Source organism: Papilio polytes, unplaced genomic scaffold (assembly GCF_000836215.1).
Source record: "Papilio polytes unplaced genomic scaffold, Ppol_1.0 DF824169.1, whole genome shotgun sequence".
In the NCBI taxonomy this organism is placed as follows: domain Eukaryota; kingdom Metazoa; phylum Arthropoda; class Insecta; order Lepidoptera; family Papilionidae; genus Papilio; species Papilio polytes.
Genome location: NW_013525035.1, coordinates 5,402,877 through 5,426,525, shown reverse-complemented (window position 1 = coordinate 5,426,525; position 23,649 = coordinate 5,402,877). Strand labels below are relative to the sequence as shown.

At 33.8% G+C, this 23,649-nt stretch overlaps 1 protein-coding gene across 2 annotated transcripts in view; it reads right to left on the bottom strand.

The window, feature by feature from the left end:
- The window catches only part of LOC106111407 (facilitated trehalose transporter Tret1-2 homolog), a 29,283-nt gene extending 9,977 nt beyond the window's left edge, over nt 1-19,306 (bottom strand). The window contains exon 1 of one of the 2 annotated variants that reach the window (XM_013293483.1): nt 19,195-19,306. In XM_013293483.1, the coding sequence (XP_013148937.1) occupies nt 19,195-19,245 (51 nt within the window). In that variant the 5' untranslated portion in view covers nt 19,246-19,306. The remainder of the gene's footprint in view (nt 1-19,194) is intronic. The other variant, XM_013293484.1, reaches the window with a different exon arrangement.
- Between the last annotated feature and the right edge of the window lie 4,343 nt (nt 19,307-23,649).

Here is a 23,649-nt window from a genome sequence, read left to right as displayed (position 1 = left end):
ACCTCGTATGCACTGAAAAAGAACCGGTCTTTTTCAAATATTGAATACAATGTTTTTATAAGTCAATTGATTTTTTGTAACTCAAATGTACTTAATCATTGCTGCAGTTTTTTTTTATAAATAGAGAAAAAGCACGGATAAAACAAACTGATAAAAAGATTCGGATTCTCTATAGTAATGTCGCGATGTCAAATCTTACTTATATTATGAATGCGAAAGATTAGATGGATGGTAGTTGTGATTTCGCAGACTAAATTGAACGTATCAATCAAATTTGTAATAGTTTAAGAGGATAATCTGGAAGAACACGTATGCTACTTACTTTAGATTTTTTTTTAAATCCAATCCCCGAATTTCGGACAAAAGGTAGTTTGAAATGTAAATAAGATATTAGATATCGTTTTATACTGGTGCAGAATACTGTATTTATGAGTATGGAATTCAAATCCACTTGAATTCTTATTACAAATTTTTATATTTAACCGATAATCAAAAAGCTTAATACTTTGCAGGATTAAGTTTAACTTAAATAAGAGGAAATCCAATAGATTTATGCAAGTAATGCTGACAAAGCCAAATGTTTAGCAAACATTGATTGGTGACGTCATTCATTTATTCCTTAAAACGCATAAAAAGCCTTCAGATATCAGATCATAGAGTGTGTAAAATAGTAACGGAGGTTCAGTGTACAAATTAGACTTGTATTATAAAAACAAAGACATTCAAATAAAGAACCTTGCAGTATTTTCACGTTTTGAGTTAAAGAGAAAATGTAAATATTTTTAACATTTATTTAATAAATAGACACATGTATGACTTCAAGGTTAGTCATTCAATTTTGAGTTATGATTTTATTCATCGACAATTGAGAGTTACAGTTGTACAGAGATATCTCACAATGCTATGATTAGTCTGTTTGCTGTTCATTAATGTATAATTGCCTAGGCCGTGTGACTGATAACGCAGATATATACTTGTATGTATGTCAAGTGGCATTGCGGAGGAATGCACATAATATATAATATATTTCAAGGTACAATGCTACTTCTAAACATGTATTTTCTAGGATAAATAGATTTTTAATTTCATCCTACCAATAACCTTAAAATTTAGACTTTAATATAATTATAAAAACTTTATTTTATTGTTTACATTTGTCAAATTCTCAATCGCTAATGTCAAAATTACCGTTACCATAATAACCTTGCTTCTTTAATGTTGGCAGCTTGTACTTTATGGTCCTTTTCTAGCAGCAATTTATTGAACTCCTAAGTTTAATAGCGTCAAAATAACCTAAAGCGTGTCGTAAATGTAGGACTTTTTACTGAAGAGGGAATTATTCAAAAATATGCTGTGATTGCTGACATCGTACGCCACGAAGTAGGCGTTTACTCTTTATTATATTAGTAAGTATGAAGGATATATTCCTGGTTTGAACCTTTGTTGACTCAGAATTAAATTCTTGGGCAAACGAATAATTATTGTTTAAATTATTACCTTGTGGCAACTAGCGACCTATTTAGCAAATATTTGGCAACTTTCTTTGTTTGCTGTTAAAACAATTAAAATAAACGTGGAGACGAAATACCTTATTGTTGGTTTCGAGCCAGTTAAATATAAAGATAATTAAAACGATTCACGCATAACCTGTATTTGATAATAAAACGGAATTGATGTCCCTTTAAACACATGTAAATGATTTTGTTTAAGCTCGCTAATTAATAATAAAGATATGTCATAAACAGGCATATTTTATTATTAAACCTTAAACCATCTTAAAAACAAAAAAGATGCTCCAATCTTTGTGCTATATGATCTTCGGAACAAAACTGTTTAAACATAGCTCCTATTTCTAAATTTTTCCATTACCTACTCTCACCTTTTTTAACATTTACTTTAACGTAAATAACATTTATTTTGATAAGATAATGTAACCGTGAATCTAAAATAATCATTATTCATTATTATCTGTTTGATTGTGTTGTAATTAACACAATGTCAGTGTCAGATATGCTTAAAAAAACTGTATTATGATTAAATAAATTAACATGCGTTTAAAGTCTTTAGCTGCCGCTGATTGATATATTGGATGTCGATGTTGTTATATCTCATAGTTTACGTATATTATTGTTTTCAATATTCATGAATTGTCAAAAATCCGCACCAGCAGCGGCTCTCGAGTCATCGGTAAAAGGATTGATGTATGTTTAATCTGAATTAGATTTTAAAACTCCATGAAAGTTTTTTATGGTAAGGATCTAAGTCTTTTTAAAATGCAAAGATTTTCGCTATTGTAGTAATTTATCAAAATGTATTAATTTAGAGACAAGGTATAGATATTTTTGTTCTTCGTTTATCAATTATGTAAATAAAATTAAGTACATATTAAAAAAATCATTGTTATTTTGTATAGCACTTGACAACAGTATTGTTTTTAAGTCATTCTGGGAAATTCTGTTTGTACAACGATAAGCCTCGAAAAAGGCTTTTACTTACATGTTGATGACATGCTTGTTTGTTGTTGAACTTAGATAATAATTACCTTTGCATATAATTGTATAATGTCTGCTACATACGTTCAGTTTAAACTGAAGTTTAATTCTTACAACGACAGTTAAAAATCACCTTAGTGATCAGTAAACTTTGCAGCGGATTTTGTTTGAGGTCCAAGAGTCCTTCGTTTATTTTGTTGCTATAATCAACAAGCAAATTTTCAATAACTACAAGGAAAATGAATTCAATAGAAATGATGACGCATGAATGCTTACGTGCTTTGCACATTAATTGTCTATTGCTGGGCAATGTCATGGACAAAATTCGACTTTAAATTGACACAACTAACTACTATGTACTTACGAAAAAATATTGAGACGAAATAGACAGAGAAAAAAAATTAAACTCTTCTTTATTAAAGTATTTAAGATTTATTTTAGTACTTATTCTTAAATTTATAAACAAAGATTGTTTAAAGTTAGAATACAGTTCATAATAATAATAATTTATTTTAATTAGTTGTAATATCATTTATCGATAAAATCGATAAATAATCCCATCCCTAGCAGTCCGAATGTTCGGCTAACATTTAGTTTGGACATTTCATCGCTATCCCTGACCTCCAGTTACGTAGCGTAACAGCTTCTGAGAAAAACAAAACCAACGGGAAACGCGAATGTCGTATGAGAATAGAGAATTGTAAACAGTTTTAATGACGTGTGACACGTCACTATTTTGAACAGAGATTGGATTGTTACATCAGCTAGTGTAAGAAATTGTATGTGCAAAAAAATATTTGCACCTTTTATTTATTAATAAGAAATTAGGAGTACCACAACACAATAATCATCACTCGTAAGTTTTGCTTTTCATAGACCAGAACCGTTTTCATTAGCGCGCGCACACCTTAGACTAAACTGTCACATAACTGTTTAGCCGCCCTTTGAGTCCTATGAGCGTATATGGAGGTGCTACTCGATTTTTAGTTGTGCAACTAAACAGTTGAATTTGCTGCGAAACAATCGACGATCGCACATCAATTGTGGGATAGTTTAGTCAATGGTTTGCGACCTTTCTTAGTCGACATCTTCCCAATGCGTTAGACGATATTCCTTACTTTACCTTACCGTGCATTACACTCGTCAACTAATTCCCGTACGATGCTTTACAACGATAAATTTAGTTAGTTTGTATACTTACATGCCGTATGTACCGAGTTATTGGCCAATAGAATTGCGCTCTTTTGCATATTAATTGAGAGCTATGAATGCTTTTGATTGACGTTGTCAAGTTTTATTGATCGATTGACGACTAATTGACAAATAAACATCGATAATCGTACTGCCTTTATTATATGATATTACAATAATTAATAGTATACATAATAGAATTAGATTATAAACAAAGCAAGCTATAAAGATCGTAGATTCAAAGAGCGGGAAAATGTGATATATTTTTTCTTGATTAGATTATCTACGGATAAAATCAAAGAAAGGACAAAAGCATATTCAGAGAAATAGCTCATAAATTCAAATCACATCACCAGCTCACTATACGTCCCCACGGAGGGGCTCGGAGCCTACCCTAATAAGGGGTGAATAGGCCATAGTCAACCACGCTGGCCAAGTGCGGGTTGGTCGACTTCACACATATCTTTGAATTTCTTCGCCGATATGTGCAGGTTGCATCACGATGTTTTCCTTCACCGTAAGAACGTCGGGTAAATTATGTACATATGAAAATTTGAAAAATCGAAAATCACATTGGTACAGCGGGATTCGAACCCAAGACCTGTAGATTACAAGTCAAGTACTCAAACCACTGAGCCATGAATGATTGAATATAAAAAAGGCACTTGTCGAAGTGGAAATACGTCTTAAAACTGAATTTGCATGCGGAAAAATCAATAACATTATTTAGATGTAACTTAGGTTATATAATTCTACACGATAAAGGTTCGCGAAGGTCTGAGCGTCACGCGAGCAGTCTTTTGTTTATCATTCAGGTCAAGCAAGGTCAAACACCATATACTCTTGAGGTTAAAGTACTAAAGGAACTGATTGATGGGTAAACATGCTAATTATCTAACTAAAGGAGATTTGTATGAATATACGAGTATGTTGCACTAGGCCTACTCACCCCCAATACCACAGAAAACAATCGTCAAGTATCAATCGTCGTATCATCTGAAGATTGTTCGTGCTGGCCATTTTTTAGCCCTTTTCCATTTTCTTATAAAATATGATAGAAAGGGGAAGCGGATTTACCAGAGGAGGGAACGCATAGGAAGAGGAAATTTCTATCTGTCCGTCTTCTCCTCTGTGTTGCATTTGTTTACAAGGCCTAGTAACACTTAAATTGTGGAGAACAAACAACTCAGTGGAGAAAGTTAGTGATGAATACAGCTGCTTTTACAGATTTCTATGGTCAGCGATGGTATTATCAGGGACTTCGGGTGGTCGCTTGCTCGTTTCCCATCTTGAGATATGAAAAAATTGAATAGCAACCAAACAGGGCGTGTGGTATTTGCAGTTCGTATACAATGTGTGCAAAGGCGTGGTAGACATTGACCTATGAAGTTGTATTACAATGCGCGATGTATTTAGCATTCTTTGTTTAATGCAGCAGACGAAAGAATAATTAGTACCTTAGATATTACAAATGCTTATAAGAAAATGAAGAAAAATTACGATTTAACTGGAATATGAAAATTCGGTCAAAAAAAACAATTAGTTTTACTTTGATTCCTATGAGTTTATATGGATGTCATTGTCTTTAAAACAGGCGACAATCGGACAACAGTTGTGCGATAGTTTAGTCAGAGGTGTGCGCCAGATGAATCTAATACGCAAGCTACCATTGGCTACCATTCAATACTGCTTCCTTGGATTCAATACAGTTTTTCCTACATAAAAAGTGCTACAAAAACAATGGAAATATTTTAGAAGTGAAAGTTGTTTTCTTATGAAAATGTTACTATTTTGTATCTGTGTTATTAATAATTCCATGTCATTCGTACCACCCAGTTGGTTCACACGGCGTCTTATTTATCATTACTAACGCGTACAAACAAATTGACGAATGCAATTCGATCCACGTATCTGTTCGTATTGCAAAACAATAATGACGTCATAGTTATTAACATAACAATAGAACGTCGATTTAGTGTTGACTCATATTAAAATTTCCTTAACTATTTGATGGAAATATATTCCTTTATTACACTGAAATACGAAAGCAAAAATCAACTTTAATTTCAATTCATTCCAGTTCTAGAACTCAATAATCTATACTATTATAATAAAGCGTAAACACACACTTCTTTGTTGCCTAAGATATCAGCATTTACAACATATTTTTGAATAATTCTGTCTTTAATAAAAAGCCCTACACTTACGTCACGCTTTAGGCTATATATTTTCACGCCAATAAACTTAGGGGGTAAATATTTTTGTTAAAAACCCTAATGTGGGAAAGAGACCATAAATTGCTGCCAACATCAAGGAAGCCAGATTGCCAAGGTTTGTCATGTCACGTGTCATTTTGACATTTACTATCAATGTATTAATAAAATTTTCATAATTTTATGCGGATGAAGCCGCACGGGAACAGCTACTTCACAATATATTGGTAGATAAAATTGTCGATGACAATTCATAGATTTTTATCATTTAAACCTTTAGATGAATTCATAATTTAAAAAAAAATATCGTAGCGAATTGATGTGGCCCTTGGTCTACATTAGACAGCTCAATTTAATTTAAACTAGCTTTTATCCGCGTCTTTGTCCACGCAAAATTAAGAGATAAAAGTAGCCTATAATATACTCGTCTATGTCAGTTACCCTTCAGTGAAGGTCCGGTCAAAATCGGCCCAGCTGTTCCGGAGATTGCCCGGAATAAACGCCGCCGGAATAAACGTCTCAGACACTCCAATTTTATTACATGTATAGATTAACATTAAATTCGACTTTTCACTCGTATGTTCAACACTTCAACCACTGAGCCAAGTATAAGTTAATTCAATGCCAAGTTCACTGTCAAAGTCGTGAGCTATGCATTAGAACGCCGGCCCCTTGAACTTGCAAATATAAATTCGTGCACGATACTTCCGTGTTTAATTCACTTAACTAACACTTTGTTACAACCTTGCTGTTAATTTGAAATAGTTTACGAGAACTAAAGTAATAAAGTACAGTAACTAAATTGATTTATTTAGCTCCTGTAAATGAATAGATATAATTAATTGAAAATAGATTGAACAAGAACTAGAAAAGCGCTCAACTTTGACTAAACTATCGCACGACTTTTTAGTCTCGCTTTGATTCCTAGGATATAGAGGTGCGAACACTACTCGACTTTTAGTTGTGCAACTAAACAGTTGAATTGGCTGCAAAACAATCGACAATCGCACAACAGCTGTGCCATAGTTAATGTAATATAAAAAAATCCCTGTTTTTTCGATATTTCTGGAGACCTAATTCTAACCTTTGTCTTACCACTCTCATACAAGGTGAGGGAAAGTGGTTATGCCGGGGTATGGGACATATAGAGGATATTTTATTTCAGTGCGTTCATTCCTCTGTTAATTAAAGGCCGACATTGCGAATGTGGATGTTTATGGCCAGCGGTCACTTCGCTATTTTGGCGAATGTAATAAAATGAATATAATAAAATACTATTGTAAATACCTTTTTATCCATTTCCTTCTAGTTTTTATGTTCATAATTAGTTAACACTTAGATAAAAATCTTTACATTTTTTTGATAACTGCCAGAATACTAGAATGATATATATATTCGTTTAAAAATACTAGACAGTACAAACTGTACAAAGAGACGTTCATATAAAAAGTAGTTTGCAATACACGGTCGAGCGGTATGCGGTCCGTTGCCGTAGCAACCAGTCAACAGTCCAGTCTATTTTTAACCCACAACTTAACTGACATTTCTTGAACCTGAACATACTTTTGCAACGAACTATATTTCACAGCAGCTGTTCCCGTGCGACTTCATCCACGTAAAATAAGGAAATTTTTATTTTATTGTTTGCATGTGTCAAATTATGGTATCTTTCCCACGTTAGGTTTTTATCCAAAATATTAAACCATAAGTTTAATGCCGTGAAAATATATAGCCTAAAGAGTGACGTAAGTGTAGGGCTTTTTATTAAAAAAAAGAATTATTCAAAAATACTTATACTGACATCTTATGCAACACAGAAGTGTGTGTTTACGCTTTATTATAATAGTATAGATTTTATCGTAAACTGTCGGATAATTCCTATTTAGTTTTTTTACCGACTTCCCAAAAGGAGGTACTCAATTCGTCTGTTTTTATGTGTATTACGACATTACTCCGCCTCTGGTAGATAGATTTTGTAAATTCTTTCTTTATCTTAAAGGTAGCGCTTGCAGGTGGGGCCAATTTTTTTTGTTTTTTTTTAAATTGTTTTATAATATTATTAACTCGAGTACCTTAGGATTGTTAAATTTAAATAAAGGAACAGAAAGGCAGGATATAGGATTTGTTACTAATTCTGTGTTTATTCCATCGAGATGTCACGGGAAATAGTAATAAAACTATGCTTTTAGTTGCACTATAAAGGTTAAGGTTAAAAAACGTTTATATATATAATTATTTCCGACTTGTATGTCAGTTGGATTGACAGACAATGCTTCCCTATTAATCTTACTAGTATTATAAATGTTTGAATGTTTGTTAGAGTTTGTAGCCTAAACTGCTGAACGGATCTCGATAAAATTCGGCATAGATGTTTGGAACAACGCGTAGGTTTCTTTCAATTTTTTAATTCACGCAGAAGGAGTCGCGGGCGAAAGCTATTATCAAATACTACGCAATGTACCAGTCAGGTTTAGTAGAAGTTTTGTAATTGAAAAAGTTCAATAAAAATTTAAAACCCTCAAAAAGGTAATTCATTGATAAATTTAAAAAAATATTAAAATCCTCACTTCCTCTTTTGGCTGACTTTTTTATGTTTACGTCATAACTGAACTTATCAAGTTAAACGTGTAAAGAATGCAAAGAAAAAACTGTCTAGACGTTAAACAAACATAATCACGACTCTAACCCAAAATGGGTAGGCAGACTACGTAGCTATTAAACTCGACACTTTTTTAACTTATACTTTTATACATCTAAGCAATGGCAGTTTCGGGTGCTCTTGACCTTTCTAGAAAAGTCTATATATTTAGTCTATTAATAAAACTAAAAAAAAAACTCTAACACGCCAGTTATTCAAAAACTTTTTAAGGCACTATTAAGGTTAAAATATAAAATCATACATTAATAACTTTCTATGCATTTTTGTTCAATATTTTGATTGACCGTAATTTGTGCTGAGCTAAGCTTTCAATGTAAGTGGAGAAAGCTTCCTTACAGTGAAAACAGATATATTGAAGGTGAAATCAAAGTTTAATTTAACCTTCAAACGTCTTATTAACAAGGCTTTTATGAGCACTTTCGAAAGCACTGTCAAAACATCATTAACTTCACCAGTTAGTTGTGTTAAAGGTGCTTTAGACATAAGAAATATTTATACTTAAATTAACCCAATAATTCATAGACTATCTATATCTATGGTCTATACTAATAAAATTAAGCGTAAAAACACACTACTTAGTTATGTAAGATTTCAGCAATCCTAATGTAATACGTTATTGAAAAATTATCTTTTTAATGAAAGGCTACATACACTTAGACACGCTTTAGGTAATATATTTTCACGCTATTAAATATAGGGAGTAAATCATTTGGTAAAAACCGTCATGGGGAAAGAGACAAAAACTATAATCTATGTCAGATTGTAGTTATTCAGTCAAAGAATCAAGGTTGCCATGGAAACGGTAATTGTTATGCAATATCACAGGCCTTCGTTGTCATTTGTGTATTTGAATTTTGATACTGGCATTTAAAAAATTCACAAATGTAAACAATAAATTAAAGTTTTCATAATTTCATACGGATGCCGCAAGGGAACAGTTCGTTTATTAAAATTTCTTGGAAATCATATTAAACATTATTACAGAAAGCCATTCAAAGCAGTTATAAACAAAGCTCTGAACTGCGCTCCATGTAGATAAAGCGTACATTCTCGGAAACCCCACAGAGCATACAAGCAGAGCTGTCTTTGTTCTGTGTGACGTAAAAATGTAGACACGTCCGCCTTTCGCTCCGCACTGTTTTGCGACATCACAAACAATAAAGCTCTCAAACTCAGTTAAGTTGTTTTCGCCATCTTAACTTAAATGTGGTTAACAATCGACCCCTACTGACCTCAGATTGATTTAAAATAACATACCCAGCGTACTTTAGACCCTTTCACTGCGCTAGTCGCTTTCAAAAGTCACTTACTGAACAAATATGATAATTAGGTTGCTTGCGGTAGTGACGGCCTAATTTAGCAGGTAACCGCTTGCTGTACTGTGACGGTTACCCGGAATCGAAACCTTTTTTTGTATCTGCGCGTGGTTCCCAACCTGGGGTCCGCGCGCAGACCGACCACATTGGTATAATAACCAATAAACGACTCTTTGCTGCCACCCTGCTGTGTTTTCTTTGGCTGTTTCGGCTAACGACACCCCTGCTCCCTTACAATACTAAATTATAAACCATACGTCGATAAAAATAGTAAGATTAGGTCAACTTTGACTAATCTATCGCATAACAGTTGTGCGATTGTCGATTGTTTCGCAGCGTTCAACTGTTTAGTTGCACAACTAAGTAGTGTGCACACCTCCATATAAGCTCATAGAAATCAAAGCGCAACTAAACAGTTGTGCGATAGTTTAGTCAAAGATGTGCGTGGACTCTTTGTTAAAACATAATTTTTGATCTGTTTATTATTTATACTAGTTATCATTGTTTATAGAGTCAATGACTTAAGAGGGCAAGAAAGTTTAAAAACAAAACAACTGTTCGATTGTTTATCTTTAGTAATAAAGACATGAGCCTTTGTTATCCGTGAAATTTGCCTCAAAACTAAGTAAACATGATATCCCTTTCATTGTCATAACAAAACATAGGCAATAATCTATACTATTATAATAAAGCGTAAACACACACTGCTTTATTGCCTAAGATCTCAGCAATTACAGCAGCCGTAAGCGTATTACGTCACGCTTTAAGCTATATATTTTCACGAGATTAAACTTAGGGAGTAAATGTTTTGGATAAAAACCCTAATGTGGGAAAGAGACCATAAGTTGCTGCCAACATCAAGGAAGCAAGATTGCCATAGTAAGGTAATTGGTATTTTGACATTTGCAATTGATAATTTGACAAATGCAAACAATAAATTTATAATTTCATGCGGATGAAGCCGCACGCGAACATCTAGTATTTTATAAATGTTATTAGCAATGGTAATTCTCAGTAAAAACGCGAAGTGCTACTAGTCGAAATTATCTACATAACAATTCTAATCTTAATTCTAGAATGAGTTTCGGCGTCACTGGTTAATTAAAATAACAGTTATCTAGTCTAGAAACTTCTTTAAGTTCTGGTAAATAGATCAACTGCTAACATATGTTTATCTCATGATAATCTTTACATTATAACCTTTCGTCCGCGGATCCGTCCGCGTGGAAATAATAAAAACAAAAGTGAGTAGCTTATGTGTTCTTTCAGACTATCCTCTACTTGTATACCAAATTTCATCGAAATTCGTTCAGCCGTTTAGGCTACAAACTCTAACAAACATCAATCCATCCATAAACTTTGGCATTTATAATATTAGTAAGATTTGTATGTGAATAAAAAAATATATAATGACGTTAAGTGTTACACATTTTCCCGTCCTTCCGTACTTAAATGCAAGCAACGTAAAATTAAGTTACTAAAGATTGAAGAAAACTTACTTTATTATACTTAACTGATGTTAACAGTACATAATTACATATTTACTTAGTAGATACATAAAAGAAGGTAAAAGCGATGTCTCTGTTCACCCTTTTTCATCGATATTTAACATGGATTTGTTAGTATATCATATTCCTGGTTCCAATTTAAATGATCTAAAAGGTATAATTAAACATAGCTTTTAAAACAAATTCACCAAATAATAATACAAATGGTTCCGTATACTAAATATTACAAACGAAATGGAAACGAACTTGTGCAGAAATCGTTCCAAATTTAACTATGTTTTGTAAGAGAGAGTTGATAGAAAGTCTAAAAAGGTAAGTCGAAATATTTCTTTATAATAATTATGTAATGAAAATCTGTTGAGATGAAAGATGCAAGCGAGGCTGAACAAGTCAAGCGGAAAGAAGTCGGGTCGTAGATCCCAAATTATTCTGTAAAAACTTAACTACTGTCGAAGTCAACAGTTCGCTGGACTTATATTTAGAAAAAAAGTAAAATTAAGAGCGTTTGCACATCTGAAACTAAACTATCGCACAACTGTTTAGTCGCCCTTAGATTTCTATAAGCTTATACGAGTATGGAGGTGCGTACACTACTCGACTTTAGTTGTGCAACTAAACAGTTGAACTGCGAAACAATTGACAATCTCACAACGGTGTGCGCCCGCTTTAAGAATGGACATAGACAATTTTTAATATAGAAAGGGATTTTCAAGGTTCACAGTCCAGGGAACTCCAAATAGCATAAACAAGGAAACAGCCAATCAGCGGCGTAAAAAACCCAATTAGAGGCAACAATCATGTTAAATTATTATTTTTAAATCTATTTCCGTGTGACACCCGATTGATTAAAATGAACATTTTTTGTAAGAATCTATTTTCACGTTTATTTCATAATTGATTTTTGTAATAACGTTATACGTTACAATACATTTATAAATAACTTAAGTGTACAATAGCTGTTAAATTCGATGTTTTGTTTCAACAAGAGATTTGATCCATTTTCGGCTTTTCATCATAAAAATAAGTTTATGATGAAATTTCATTCTATTATTTCAATAAAGACCGATAAACTTTCAATTACCTAAAGATATTTATGTAAACGTATAACTATCAACGTCTAAGGCCAAACTAAAATCTCACGATAAAATAATTATAATTCCATGAGAAAGTTCATAGTGACATCGATCAATCATGAGAAGAACTAATCGATGAATCAGTCCCTATTTCCACTAAACAATTAGACGCACGACTCCAACAGTGCTCGACAATCGAAATAGAACAAGCAATTCTATTCAAGAAGCGGCTGTACGGAGTTACATTGGAGCGATTCACCGCTCAGTGGAAATCACACCTAACAGATAGATTATAAATGACTAGAATCTTGTTTTGCGCAGTCTTTTATAAAACAATAGCTGTCGTTTTAACTTGCGCAATAAAGTAGCGTGATATCAGACTAATTACAGATTGTTATTAAAGCTTTGTTAAAACGTGGACTGGATTGTTTAAAAGGTGACGAGGAAACGTGACCCGTAAATGTCACATCGCCATGTGTGGCGCTGTCGTCAAAAAATTACACACCACGGTCTTCTTTCAAGTTATTGACCATTGTGATCAACGTTTTTGTCTTATTTTCCAAATCAATAGCTTGGTTACCTTATTGTTGTAGTCTATATTAACGTTATAAAGAGGAAAGATTTGTATTTTTGAATTTTTGTATGTATTGAAATATATCAAAAACTACTGAGCCGATTTCAAAAATTTTTTCATCGTTATAAAGGTAATTTATCTGTGAGTAATAGGACAAAGTCGTAACAGGTAGTGTTTAACAATATAGGAAACAAAATAGTGTCGTCTGTGGTAAGTATTTTACGAGACTGAATGGCTTGCCAGGTGACTTCAGATTACGCTACAAGTGAAGGGAAAGGAAAAATGTTGCAAGACACATTGCACGACCAAATAACAGTCATATTCTTATTTTGGTATAATATTTAGGTAAGGTGAATTTACCAAAGTCAGCCACTAATACTAGGTTGCAGAAATATCCATTTGTTTTATGATTTCATTAGTATTAGTTTGAACTAAGTTTCAACGGAGAAAAACTCAAGTTACGCAGTTTGCAAATACATTCCAAGAACTAATCGAACCAATAACACTAACGGATAGTTAAAAGTAGCTGGGAAACCAGTCATAAGAGAGTCCCTTTTTATATTATATCTACACTAAAACGTTTTCTTAAAGGACTGCTAAAGTTACCCTAAGTGCGGCAGTCTTATAACTTGAATGCAAAATCATCGGTAAAGATGACCCCGAAGTTATTGCATTTAACTTAACAATAAAGTTATGAAGCCTTAAAAAGGAGAGATAAGTATTAAGTCCCTTTCACTTTATCACCCTTTTCTTATAAAGAGAGGATGGGAAGTGGAAGTGGATTTGACGGTGGAGGAGATGCATAGGAAGAGGAAATATCTTCTTTATGTGTGTCTGCTCCTTCGTATAAGGGTTGGCAACGCATCTGCAATTTCGGATTCAGGTGGCCGCTTGCTCGTTTGCCACGTTATGTTACAAAAAAAAAGATAACTTATCTCGACGACATTTCGAAAATGAAAATTTTCCATGACGCCTTCTAATCTATGCAACGCTAATAATTTCCTTCTCAGTACCGTTTTAGTTTTATTTCTGTTTTTACTAGGATATAAACATCGAAGGATTTTCCTTTTTGTGTTTTCATTTTAAAATAATACCTTTGTACTGTTTATTTATTGCGCATATCAGACAAAGAATATTTATGTCCTTGTTCATATGCTGTTTTAAAAGGAAACATAAACTTTCGAGAGGAACAAAAGAATGGTACCCTCATTGGTACGTACATCTATTTGTAGACAAGTTATTTACATAAAAATAAACATAAACAAAGCTAATTATAACATTTTTCATATTTTAGCGATCCTCAAACACTTTCTAAATACTATTAATACGATTATTTTTAACTAAAATCATAATGAATACACAAGATAGCGGACGATAAATTAAAAATTCAGTAAACCAAACTTTTAACACGCTAATATTAAAAACCCGAATGTTGTTTTTTTAATATAAGGTGGCAAACGAACAAGCGTTGCCTACCCTTAATTGACGGATGAGGAGACGCACATAGAGAGGACATTTCCTCGTCCTATGCGTCGCCTCCACCGTACAATCCACTATTCCTTCCCATTGTTTCCTATTAAGAAAAGTGTGGAAAGGGAAAGGGACTATAATTAGGCTTCCCGCACCACACTTATCAGACGAAATGTGGAATTGCTTCCAGTTCACGCCTGTTGTCTGTGTGGTCGAGGATTACTCCGGGCGAGCCGGCCCATTCGTGCAAAGATGTTAAAGCGGGTTCTACCACTGTTGGATGGATGTTTGTAGCGTAGACGGCTGAACGGATTTTGATGAAAGTCGTTATAGACGTAGGGGATAGTCTGGAAGATCACATACTCTCTTTTGTTTTTAAAATAACACGCGGACGAAATCGCGGGCGAAAGCTAGTATTTTCATAATTAAATCAAAAACAATTGAAAATTATTTCAAATCGGAAATAATCTTAAAACACTTCATTACGAATACTCAACACTTTTTATTAATTTGCAAAATCTGGTTGAAGTCACGTTTTGCTTAATTAAGTTAAGTCAGCTTGTTGGGACGTACAACCTGCTTCATAGAATGTAGGAATAACGAAATGTAAGGAGAAGACAGAGAAATCAGGAATATTGAAGGGAACCCTGCAGCGGTATCGAGTTTATGTTACCTTCAGCCCCCACTGTGTTTCACCTCATTCCTATTGCCGGCATAACATCATATTATTATAATTAGAACAGATCTACATGACAAATTGCTATTATTATAGTGTGACGGACTTATCTGGCCCGATTACATTGCAATTTATTGTTAACACATCAAGCCAGATGTATTAGTAAACTAGACATGCAGATGAGTTGGTCTGTTTGTGATATCTTAAGATCAAAAAGTAAAAACGTAGTAATTACTGTTGTATTTATGCAAGGAAATAAAATTGTCGCGACATCCTAAAACACAAATATAAACATGATATGGTAATTTATTCAAAGCTAAAGATGTACAGATTGTGTCAGAACGCCCACGAGATTCTTCCTCGTAAACATAAAGTGGGAAGATCTTTTTAGTTGTTTCTTGTGTTTACAAGAGACATTACAAGTTCCTAAAGGTGTTGACTAAACTATCGCACAACTGATTATGCTTTGATTCATATGAGATTATATGGAGGTGCACACTACTCGATTTTTAGCCAACTAAACAGTTGAATTGGCTGCGAAACAATCGACAATCGCCCAACTGTTATGCGATAGTTTAGTCAAAGATGTGCGCCGGCTCTAAATTTAATGACCTTCAAGAGTATGATGACATGAGCGTCGCCAACAGAAGACGTAGAAAAGTAGGGTGGCTATTATTACTATGGCCTTATTGCTATGCTGCAACTGACGTACGGAGGATGTAAAGGCTTTTGCAGAACATCAGCGTTTTTACCCCTAGGGTACAAAACATACAGCTGAGCAAAGGCCCTATTAGTTCTGCATTGCAACGCATTGTGAAATATTTTTTTTTTCCTCTTCAATTTTCTTGTCATTAGTTTTGATTGTTAATGATTGGTTTTCGTTTTTCTCGTTTGTATTTTTTTTGTTCAAGTGTATTATGTTGTATTGTGTTGCAGTGTGTTTTTGGAACTGATTAAATGTGTATTATTATTATTATTATTATTATTGGTTAACTAACTAACCTGACGCCCATAATTAGGCAATTACTAAGATAGGTCGTCATCCAAGCATGGGGTTACGAGTGTGAAAGAAGTGAAGGAAATTGGCATATAGATTAATACTGCCTATTTCAGTAGATATAATTAAAAACGTGTCATTAATTTTGGTTAAAGTGTACTCGGAGTTCGGAGCACCGTTAGCGGCGCTTGGCCCGTCACATGGGAAGCGACAACTATTTATGTACGCAATATATTTAGCGCCTCAATGCGACAATCTGTTTCATTGACGAGATTCAGAGGTCGATCGACTTCAAGAATGTTCTACAATACAAATTTTACACCATCGATTGTTTTTTAACATGGTAATACAAAAAGGATCAAACTGGTTTCAAGAAAATTAACTACAGAGATAGATTGCTATCTCGGATATCGCATAGCATAAGAATAGGTATGTTTTTGCTTTTCACATTATCACAGACTAGCTGTAGCACGCGACTTCGTCCGCGTCTAAAAAAATAGTAAAAATTAGGCTATGCTATAGATAACAGTTTTTTAATGGTGAAATAATTTTAGAAATCAGCCCAGTAATTTTTGAGTTATTTCAATACATACAAAAATAAAATTCTTTCCTCTTTATAATATTATTATATTATAGATGTATAGATAATACAATAGTATAATGGTATATTAAATTTATTCAGCGTCAAAATAATATATTGTACTAACTTTTTTTAGATATAATTTTCAGCGTTGTAAGATTATCCACGCTATCAAGTTATCGTTAATTTATTAAATAACACAGTTCTTTAATTTAAAATATTCATTCAAATATATTTATAACCGGTCGACGATAGTTGACGTTTTCACACACTCAACAGTGGTAGTGCCCGCTTTAACATCTTAGCACGAATGGGCCGGCACGCCCGGTGTAATACCACGACCACACAGAAAACAGGCGTGAAGTGGAAGCAATTCCGTGTTTCGTCTGATGAGTGTGGTGCCGGAGGCCTAATTTTAGTCCCTTTCCCTTTTCACTCTTTTCTTAAGAGGAGAGGGTGGGAAGGAAAAGTGGATTTGACGGTGGAGGAGACGCATAGGAAGAGGAAATATCCTCTTTAGGTGCGTCTCCTCCTCCGTCAATGAAAGGTAGGCAACGCATCTACAATTGCGGATGTTTATGGGCAGCGGTCGCTTTCCATTTCGGTGGATTCAGGTAGCCGCTTGCTCGTTTGCCACCTTATATTATAAAAAAAAAACACACACACACACCCACTAAATAAGCCAGTCGTAGAAAAGAACGTTTGGAAACAATTGTTTTAAACTACTATTGACTTTTCAGAATGACTCTAAAGACCGATACGAGGTGTATGTTACAAAGTGTAGCATTCGCGCCGAGTGTAACATGTAACGCTACATGAATACATGAAGTTTGTCGTGTAACATTACTTTACACCCCATAACGTCTGGCAATTAACTTTAAAATTCATTTTTTACTAACTAGCTTTCTCCCGCGGCTCCGTCCGCGTGGAATTAAAAAAAGTTAATGAGTAGCTTATGTGTTCGTCCACACTATCTATACCAAACTCCATCGAAATCCATTCAGCCGTTTAGGCTACAAACTCTAACAAACATTCATCCATCTAAACTTTTGCATTTATAATATTAACGTAAACACGCCTAATCACGACCCATCAAAATCCGCGCCTATTACCGACCTATTTAGCAAACTATCTCATGCGATGTGTTAGTTACACAAGCGGTTGCTTTGGAAAAAATGTGTATGCATTCCGTACTTATGTACAAAATTTTCCTTATCAATTCATAGTTTTAAACGAATTTAATCATTGATTTTCCTTTTTTCAATATTCGATCAACAAACTTGTTAAGACAAGTCTTTATAAAGTTAACAAAAACTGCAAGTTACCGGGCGCCATGCACAGTCAGAATTAACTCGCTAAGTTTCTTTGACCCGTCCACTTGCAGCGAAACCGGTCGACAGTTGCCGTGGTTAAATAATGGCTAACCAGTCGAGTTCCTGCTAATTTAACTCTAAATATAACTTCGCTCTTAATTACTTAGCGCAGTTAAGTTTATATTTAAAGTTAGAAGCGCTTAAAGCTGTGAAACTGGATTTCTATTTGAGTTTTGTATGGAGAAGTCTTGTTTCTTTGAATAAATCTAGTGCGTGAACTTTAGAGAACCTAAAGTAAGACCTAAGATTGTTCTGTATATTTATCTTTAGTGAGTTAAAATTAAAAATAAACAATCATTAACATTGCTTACTGACGAATGTTTTATGCGTAAAATCACTGTAATCTAAATGGGACTGTAACAAATTAAATCACATATTTTAATCTGTTTTCGCAGAATTGACCTTGTCGTTCGTGAAAAATAAACCAATGTGTTCAGAAGTAGGTTAACAGAGATGCTTTAATAAACATACCTATCTATACTATTATAATAAAGCGTAAACACACATTTCTTTGTTGTCTAAGATGTCAGCAATTACAGCATATTTTTGAATAATTCTTTCTTTAATAAAAAGCCCTACACTTGCGACACGCTTTAGGCTATATATTTTCAGGGTATTAAACTTAGATGGTAAATATTTTGGATAAAAACCCTAATGTGGGAAAGAGACCATAAGTTGCTGGCAACATCAAGGAATCAAGGTTCCCATGGTTTGACATCATGTCATGTCATTTTGACATTTGCATTGTTAATTTGACAAATGAAAACAATAAAATATTTCTTTTATAATTTCATGCGGATGAAGCCGCACGGGAACAGCTAGTTTCGGTATAAAATAAACAAAATAACACATTCTGTACCGCTCATAAAATCTTTTATATTTTCCACTACTCGTACGAAATTATTAACTTACTTTGAAAGATCAGAGGTTTTGTTTAGTCACAAACAAATAGAAAATAGCGTAATATTTAATTCAATGTATTTTCACTTGTCTAGTAAAATATTGGATTTTTTTTATCGTTTTAATAAAGAAAAAGCTCAAACTAAAACTTTAACTGAAAGAAAACACTGACCTGTTTTAATATTGACAGACAGGCGGACAAAGAGACACATTTTACGTACATTGAAATAACGCACTCTAATGCACTGGACTTCACAAATACGCCAGCTCCCGGCTACAGAGGATTCGAGAAGGCAAGTGATAGCCCGCAGCTAGTGAAGGGAACACTACGCAATTATCGATAGAAAATGAAAGGCCGATCGCTGCCGCTGAAAAAATTTGGACAGCGACCAGTGATGTGGAACTTTATCGATTGTTATATCTTATGAGAGTTGTTGACATTTTTTTTGCCGGTACGTCTTTTCTCTATGTTCAGAATTATCGACATTGCATGTACACAACATTCGATAATTGATTAAATAAAATTTTCTTAGTATTAACGCTTCTATTTACAATTTTAAAAGTCCATCAAAATCCATGTACCTAGGACCTAGACATAAACAATGTTGTCCAATTATTTTTGGCTACAATACTTTTAAAGAAAAATCTATATATAAATATCTTAACATTTAGTTATTACTATCTCGATTATTAAATATGAATTTGATTATTCTGTCGTTATAAACTAGATAATTCTGAGCGCTAAGACTAATCGACATTGTTATCGATATAGCTATAGCAGACACATCACTAGTTCGTTACGCAAGTGCGGCGACTTTCGTTATGCGCCGGGGCAATGTATACGGTTTGTTTGGGCGACTGAGCGACCTTCGGCTCTTTTCACATGGGAGGTCTAACCACGCTGGTTGATCTTTATTTGCTACACTGCAAACCAGTTTCACTTGACCCTTTTTACAATATTTTAATAAATTGCAGATTATTACTGAAGTTTGTTTTTGTATGCGTTTGGATATGTTTTAATGTATTTTATAAGTTCTAAAATATAGTTTTTATTGCGTATTAACTTTTTAATGACCATTTTTATGTTAATTCTCAATTATCCAATGATTTCTTAATGACAGAGACGACATTTTTATTTTTTATTTTACAGACATTCTATTTGTATTAATAGTGTAGATAGTGTTTTTTTTTATGTATACTAGTTAGTATAATTGGGTTGAGGTTCTGACCTTGTAAATCTGCAAACTTTAATATTGTCTGCAAACCTTTGTTGTTACAAGATATTTTCATACAACAAACAACATCCATATTGTTTTCTTACCGACATTGACTTTGGTCTGTCAGTTGGCAGGTCGCCATCAAACGCGTATTAGCAAAGTATTTAATGACGTCACGCCCCAGCGTATATTTAGTTTACAAAATTGCATTCATATATTTGCCGTCAACAATCCTTAAATAAAGAGTAGGGGATATCCACTTTATGGAAGTCTCCTCCGATTGAAGGTAACCTATCTACTTTTGTGGCTCTCAAGCAGCGATGTCTTCGCTATTACCTTATGATGTAAAAATATCTAATCAACATTATTCCATTCCAGTTATCTAATCCAGTTGATTCCAATTAAGAATATTGAATACCAAACTCTTATTATAAGAACAAAAATTTAACACAAATATGTGTTGGTACGGTAAGCTTTTGACCTTAGTATACCCTTCAAAAGACAATTTACTAAAAAGTAATTATGGTCTTATATTGTACCTATATTTTTTGTAAGTCGTGGTATTCTGTTTCACATATATACAAAGTTACTTTAAATACACCCAAAGTTCCCAATAACCTATTGATTGCAAGAAACGCTTTATCTCAAAAAGCAATCGGCATTTTAATGTATAGTGCTATCCAAACTTTGTTAATTTTACTGCAAGCATAAAATGCATACTGAACTTGTAGTGTACTTATTTACATATTTATTTATCTATCTATTTATTACACTACATTTATTTATTTATCATTTATTTATAATATTACATCCACGCATTCACACATACGCATTCATAACACACAACTGCTACACTGTGCTGACACCTCGCTCGTTTGCCCTCTCGCCCGCCATTTTGTTTCCCTTGTTCTCTTTGTTTACATTGTTTATATCGTTTAGTGTTAGTTTTTAATTTGTGTACATGTACGTTGCATCGTACGTTATATTGTGTATATAAAAAAAACATTTTAACTTTTTAAAAGTAGAGAGCTGGCATATTCCAGTGTTGTCTTTTGCAATGTTTTTTGCTTGTGAATTAACTGGTATCCTATGCGTAAACATGTTCGCAACGCACACCAAGCGGTTGTAAAGTTTGAACACTACAATACAGATATGACCGTGCATCTAGCAACAAAACAATTCTTAGAATAACGGTCACATCCAACACACCGCTAGACACGTTCGTTTGGTCGAATGGAATTTTTTAATCTGATAATTGACGATATCTGTCGACTGCGAGTTCGTCCGCGCAAAATAAGGAACCCTATCTAGGTTCAAAATTAGCTTTTATATTATCTTTTCTTCAGCAATTGTAGAGATATAAACGCCTAGCAACATATGGACAGTCAGCATATAAGAGTACTGATTTATTTGTACTCATCAAGATTGACTGCATTTCGCAATAGTATTGCAAACTATGTCGTAATATTCCATTCTCCAATCCAAATGATTCTGTCAGGAATAAAGTGTGTCGATGATGAAATAATAATGACTCCGTTTAGTATTACAAGTAGTTACTTAACTTGAATGTTTAAAAATAGCTCATTCTACAGGATCTAAGGATAATATACGTAGACTATAACATGACACTTGAAATCTATGACGTCATTATCAATGCAATGCAATGCAGCTCTAAAGCTGCTAATGTCTAGGTCTAACATTCACTCATTGTAATAAATTATAGTAAAATAAGCTTCGTTAAATTACTAAGGGATACTTTAGTGAAGATTTCTCACTAGACATTTTACGTTGATGTAATACAAAACAATGGTAGCGGCGAAATTGTACGTTGAGTGCAGCTGACTCGCTTCATGTTCTCTTGACCTAATTAAACTACACATGTTAATTTGTTACGATAAAATGGCGTATTACATATATATCTTTTTTTTTAATAACATAAGGTGGCAAACGAGCAAGCGGCCACACGAATCCGCCAAAATGGCGAAGCGACCACTGCCCATAGACATCCGCAATTGTAGATGCGTTGCCTACCCGTATCCGACGGAGGCGGAGACGCATATAAAGAGGATATTTCCCCTTCCTATGCATCTCCTCCACTCCCCCTTCCCATCCACTCCTTATGAGAAAAGGGTGGTAAGGAGTAAGGGACTTAAATTAGGCCTCCGGCACCACACTCATCAGACGAAACACGGAATTACTTTCACGCCTGGCTTTTGTGTGGTCGTGGTATTACACCGGGCGTGCCGGCCTATTCGTGCTAAGATGTTAAAGCGGGCACTACCACTGTAAAACTACTTCGATATAAACTATGATCCATGATTAAACACAATAAACGATCTAGAAGAGGTTGAAAGTACCTTTAATCTAAGGAGCGTACTTGTACAACCTATTGGTCTTGCACGAATGTTTCGTAACGTCATCAATAATGTTTGTATCACTCGAAAATTTTGCAATCATTGGGCACAAAAACCGATTGAACTCATGAAATTTTTGACGACCTTACAAATAACTTTTAGATGTGTGTTTAAACCTATTAGGACTCCAGATTTATTGTAATTAAGCATACTAATACGAGTATTATAAATGCGAATGTTTAGGTATATCGATGGATAGATGTTTATTAGAATTTGTAGCCTAAACTGCTTCACGAATGTCGATGATATTTGGTATGAATGTGGAGGATAGTTTGGAAGAACACATGAGCAATACTTTTGTTTTTCAAATAAATCTTAATATTTTAATTAGTGGAAGAGACTACGTCTATGTTATAATTACTGTTAAATGTTTATGTACTAGGTCGTTGTTTAAAACCTTGTTTTGCAGAATACTTACACATATTGTAATATATTAAGGACATCTGTACTTACAATCAATGTTAGAATACTTAAGATATTAATATATTATTACTTATAGAACGTGATATACTGATAACATTTGCGGTATTTATCAGGGTTTTGCTGCGTCAGCTGTTTGTAGGTAAAGGTCACACTAACTTCTATATTTAATTGGTTTATTTAGCACTAGTTACTAGCGACTTCGCTCGCATGGAAGATGTAGCCTATGTTACTTAGAAAAATTACCTTTGTAACGGTGAAAGAATGTTTAAAATCGGCCCAGTAGTTTTTGAGTTATTTCGAAACATAAAAAAATACAAATCCTGTATCTTTATAATGTTAGTATAAATTAGGTTATCTACTGCAGCAAATACATTGTTTTCATTGTAAAACACTTTATAATTCTTTTTGTAAGGATACGGACGGAAAAAGACGGTTCAAATCAGTGGAACGATTAGATATCGTTTACGAGTTCTGTAAAATATTTTTCTTCGTATTTTGTCAACATAACTAATTGTAATTTAAAGCAAATAACTTCGACAGTTATCAACGTCGCTGGTTACATCTGGCACACGC